The sequence below is a fragment of the Mus caroli genome, chromosome 3 (genome assembly GCF_900094665.2).
Source record: "Mus caroli chromosome 3, CAROLI_EIJ_v1.1, whole genome shotgun sequence".
Taxonomy (NCBI): domain Eukaryota; kingdom Metazoa; phylum Chordata; class Mammalia; order Rodentia; family Muridae; genus Mus; species Mus caroli.
The window spans coordinates 151,077,550-151,083,221 of record NC_034572.1 but is presented as its reverse complement, the minus strand read 5'-3'; the positions used below and the strand labels follow the sequence as shown (position 1 = coordinate 151,083,221).

Below are 5,672 nucleotides of genomic sequence, written 5' to 3'. Positions count from 1 at the left end.
GTGCTTTTCTGACCGGAAGAGGCTTGTGTCTTAACCTGTATTTTACTTAATTGTTTTCATTTTCTTCCAACCACATATAAAGTCTTCTGGTGAAAAAAATTATCAGCTTTATTTATTACTGTACCCTAAATCAGTGCATAATAACCTCTCAATAATGTTGTCATGTGAAAAACACACACTGTTTGAGTCTAACTTGCAATATATTTTCACTTAATAGTCATAAAAATCTAATAGTTTATGTTAAGAAAAAGAAACCAAAATTTCTAAGATTATTGTTTCTGAAGTTTCAAAGCTTTTGTGTATGCTGTGGCTGGGAATAAACTACTTTTAAATCACTATATTTTATTATGTTGTATGTTTATTTAGGAAGGATTTGAGAAATGTGTACCATACTAGGGGTGTTCTAAAATGCCTTTGAAACCAATTCTTAGTCCAGAGTCTTACAATAGCTCAGCACTGTTGCAGCCCCAACTCAGGATATTTCTGGGACAATGAAGATATTCTATCTGTAACAGAAGCTCCTGTAATGATCAGAAATAACAAAGGTGATGATGCAACCATGGGTAAAAGGACTTCCTTTACTATGATTGACTTGTGATTAATGAATCAGGGCAGTGACTCTTAAAAATATGGTAACTCTTAAAAATATGGTAGTGGATCCATCCTAAGCTTTCTAGTATAGATATTTAATGAGACTCCCGGTGTGTGAAACAGCTGACCCTAACCCCCATCACACACTGCATTGGAGGCCCAGTGCTGTGGACCACAGTCTGCTAGAACTATACCCAGGTGGGCGTTCACATGTTTCTCTGTGCATCTGTGTTTCATTTCTTTCTAAGGAGTATCCTGAAGTTTTTGCTTTTATTTTTGTACGTGATATTGTCAGGAAAATCTATCAAGTGTGGGCAGACTATCTTTAGAGAGATATGTCAAGTGCTGCCTCATCATGGTACTCTTCTCCATCTTTTACAGGTCAATGCACAAGTTAGCCCAGCTGGAAAGACTTGACCTAGGCAATAATGAATTCAGCGAGCTGGTAAGCAAATGTGCTTCATTAACTTGTCAAATAGTCTCAAGGAGATTCTTCTTGTATCTTCACAACCCCAAGCATTAAAGCATTGAGTGAACATGTATGCTTCCAAACACTAAGATAATGAAAGCTAATAGCTATATTGATTGTTTCACTATATAGTAAACCACAGGAACTGAGTATTACATATCACAAAAAGTCAGAATTAGAACAGATGTGTATTGGACTATTTACTACCAATTATGTGGCAAGAGGAACCATGTTAACTGTGCTGCAAGCTTCATCTCAGCTAATCTTCACCTGACACATGATAATTTTAACTTTATATAAACGAACCTGAAGTGGTCCCTAGTTATGTTATGTGGCTACACAAGGATTAAAGGGTATTGTTCACTTTGAAGACTGCTGTGGTGGTTTAGAAAGTTAGTCCCAAGGGTCAGCAGCCTTCCAGTTTTAATGAAAGAACCTTTCTCATGAAGACATGTTGATACCTTAGTCACTGCCTTTAAGAGTGACAGTGTTCTGACAGCCATTTTCAATTTTTGGCTTTATTTCAAGTATGTCCAAAGACCAGAATCAGAAAATCAAATTAGAAAGCAAATAGAAAATCCTTTGTAAGAAAACCCACCATTCTTTATTCAAAAGTTTCCCATTAGACATTGTCAAATCTCCAAAATCAAATTTACCTGTAGTTAACTGAAGGCCTCTAACTAATCAATCAGTTTTTACAACCCTTGATAACACATTTAGGGAAAGTCAATTAATATCTCTAAGCCTCATTTTCTTGATCTATAAAATGGGGATTATAGTGATTGTTGCCTCAGAAGGCTTGTGTGAGAATTAAATTGAACATGTATATAAGATTGGGCCAAAAGCGCTCTGAGCCAGTGCCCTGTGTAGAATGGCAGGGTTTTCATTCATGCTATAAGGTTATGCATGAAGAATACTCACTGTTTCACTTTAACCATGTCCAGTACATTATTATGCTGCCTTATATGCTGATTGTCAGTGCCAACGGTAGGCTTTTATTTGTCTAGATTAAAGGCTTTAATCTATCCTTAAATAAAAATCCCCTCACTAAAATATCTTCCCTTCTGTTACTGAGATATGGACCTACATAATAACTTGTCTTTGTAACCTGGATGGAAAGGATTCCTGGCCTGGGAAGCTTGTAGTATGCCAGGTGCACGTGATGTTGCTGAGTTCTGACACTTAACCATGTGTCTCTGAAACCAAGCACTGTCCCTCTCCCTCTTAAATACACTACCATATTTGGTTCTCCTTCCATCCTCCCTCCAGAACCAACTCAGCTGTCATTTCTGTTCTTACCAGTCAGTCCCCAGTAGTGGCTTCATAGCCAGCCAGCCTGAATCCTCTGGATGTGCACTCTGAGATAAGCCCAGGAAAAGTAGATGTCAGATCTTCCATCTGTCATATTATGCCAACCAACTTACTGTATGTGAGCACAAGGAGAGAGAATGAATGCACCCTAGTATGCATTTTTCCTCTCAATGGTTTACAGATAATTTTTCAATGAGTGTATGCATATGCACATAAGTGTAGTGCCAGAAAAGTCTTTCAGATTCTCTGGAACTAGAGATATAGAAAGTTATAAGCCACTTACTCTGACTTATAACTGGGAACTGAACTTGGGTCCTCTGAAAGAACAGTAAGCATCCTTAATCACTGAACCATCTCTCTAGCCCTGAATCATTGTATTTTTAAGGAATATACGTATGGTAGAGACAGGGATGGGTAAGGGTGGTAAATAACCTTGAAGTATGTACAGACAAATTTGAAGTTAGTTGCTAAAGCACTAGGGAGAGCCCTGCTTTGCTTACGCCATATTTCTTGATGTCATGAGAAGAAAAAAAAAAAAAAAAAAAAAAACAGGCAGCAATTAAGTTCTTTACCTTACTATGTAACTGCATCTTTCTTACCATTAAAATAAGAGCATCAGTTTCACACATTTCATGGGCTTTGGGAAAGTTTGGATGTAAGAAAATCTGCAGTAAACACTCCACATATGTTTTAAAGAATTTCAGTCACCTAAAACTTTGCAAGCTTTTCACATGAACAACTGTAAATTAGTACTTTAAAGATTTAGATCAACAAGCAGTAGGTGTTTTAGTTAGGGTTTCTATTGCTGTGAAGAAACACCATGAACATGGTCTTATAAAGGTAAGCATTTAATTGGAGTTGGCTTATATTTCAGAGCTTTAGTCCATTATCAGCATGGCATGCAGGCAGACATGGTGCTAGAAAAGTAGCTGAGAGTTGTATATCTGGACCCCCAGGCAGAATGGAGAGAGAGAGAGCCATTGGGCCGAGCTTAAACACTTGAAACCTCAGAGCTTACCACCTGTGACACACTTCATCCAACAAGGCCCCACTTTCTCCAAAAAAGCCACACCTCCTAATAGTACCACTCCCTGTGAGCCTATGGAGGCCATTTTCATTCAAACCACCACAGTAAGATATATGGAAAGAATTTCCAATGTAAACTGACTTTTTTATTTCTGAAATAAACAGACCACAAGAGTGTGTGTGTGTGTGTGTGTGTGTGTGTGTGTGTGTGTGTGTGTGTGTCTTGATAAAATAAAATGTCTTAGAGTGGATAGTTTATGAGCTATGGAAAATCATTCTCACAGCCTTAGGCATTGTAAGATTCAGTGTTAGGTTGGGGTCCATCCTCTCTTCATCCAAAATGACTCTGTTGTGTTCTGTGTTCTGACATAGCAGAAGACAGAAGGGTAGAACAGGTGAACTCTCTCAGAAGCTTCTTACCAAAACATATCCATCTATTCATGAATCCACAGCCCATATGATAAACCACTGGCAAAATGTGCCTGCTTCAATACCATTGCAACAGAGATTTCATTTCATTATGGATTTTAAAATCATATAGTAAAAACTATCACCATATAATATATTCACTCCAATACCAATTCTGAGTTTTTTAAACTTGTGTTCATAGATGTAATTATATACATTATTCTGTCTACTTTATAGATTCTTGTTATTCATCAATTTAGGATAATTTCCAGCCCTTTTCTCTTTAAAATTACCCTCTAATCTACTTATATTCTATCTTGCTGGAATTTGTTAGATGTGAATATAAGCATGAAATTCTGCATGTTCAAGAAATGCAAGCTACTTATTTTATGCATTTTATGAAAAGTAGTCAAACAAGGAATGATTTTTAAATACATATTTCAATTCCTTAAAAACATGTTTTCAACCTCCCTGCTTAGAAATATGCAGTATCCACTCTCCAACATTAAGATGCTTTCAGCATTTTGATCTTTCTGGAAAGATCACTGTGGGAGCAGTCCACCATCTGCACCCGGAAGCTAAGGCTGTTCCACAGCCCTCTGTGCACTGGTCCCACCAGGAGAGAGCCATTCTCCCAGGGGTGCTTTCATTCCTGGGCTCAGAGGTAAGATAGCCACTTTCTCTCCAATAACTGTCTGGAGCAGAGTGAGCAAGGAGGACAGAGGGTCCAGGAACAGTGGAGCAGCTGGGACAGGATCCTTCCTGTATACCATCTGCACCCAAGAGCTGAGGCTGTTCCACACCCTGCTATTCACGGGTCCCACCAGAAAAGAGTTGTTCTCCCAGCCACTTTCTCTCCAATAATTGTCTGGAACAGGGCAGCAAGGAGCACACTGACACAGGAACAGTGCAGCAGCTAGGACAGGATCCTTCTGGTCACCATCTGCCCCCAGAGCTTGGGCTGTTCCAGAGTCCTCTGTACACAAGTTCCACCAGGAGAAAACTGGTCTCCCAGGAGTGCTGACACAGGCTTACAGATCCACAGGAGAGACAAGCTCCAGCCAGAGATAGCAAGACTATCTAACATCAGAGTTAACCAAATCTTGACAAAGAAATATTACCAACAGAAACCAATGCTACTTAGAATAATCAGAACTCAGTTCTCCCACCACAGCAAGTCTTGGATAACCCAAAACACCAGAAAAGCAAGACATTGATGTAAAATCACATCTCATTATGATGATAGAGGATTTTAAGAAGGACATAAATCACTCCTTTAAAGAAATACAGGAGAACACAGGTAAACAGATAGAAGCCCTTAAAGAGGAAACACAAAATTCCCTTAAAGAATTACAGGAAAATATACACAAATGGGTGAAAGAATTGAACAAAACCATCCAGAATCCAAAAAATGGAACTAGAAACAATAAAGAAATCACAAAGAGAAACAACTCTGGAGATAGAAAACCTAGGAAAGATATCAGGGGTCATAGATGCAAGCATCACCAACAGACTATAAGAAATAGAAGAGAGAATCTAAGGTGCAGAAGATACCACAGAAAGCATTAACACAACAATCAATGAAAATGGAAAATGCAAAAAGGATATTTTCCTACCCAAAATATCCAGGAAATCCAGAACACAATGAGAAGACCAAACCTAAGGATAATAGGTATAGATAAGAATGAAGATTTTCAACTTAAAGGGCCTGCAAATATCTTCAACAAAATTATAGAAGAAAACTTCCCAAACCTAAAGAAAGAGATGGCCATGAACATACAAGAAGCCTACAGAACTCCAAATAGACTGGACCAGAAAAGAAATTCCTCCTGACACAAAACAATCAGAAGAACAAATGCACTAAATA

General features: G+C 38.3%; 1 protein-coding gene across 12 annotated transcripts in view; it reads left to right on the top strand.

The window, feature by feature from the left end:
- Lrrc7 (leucine rich repeat containing 7) overlaps positions 1 to 5,672 on the top strand; it is a 461,164-nt gene that overhangs the window by 303,156 nt on the left and 152,336 nt on the right. For all 12 annotated transcript variants that reach the window (XM_029475024.1, XM_029475018.1, XM_029475023.1 and 9 more), the window contains one exon: positions 973 to 1,036. In XM_029475024.1, the coding sequence (XP_029330884.1) occupies positions 973 to 1,036 (64 nt within the window). The remainder of the gene's footprint in view (positions 1 to 972; positions 1,037 to 5,672) is intronic.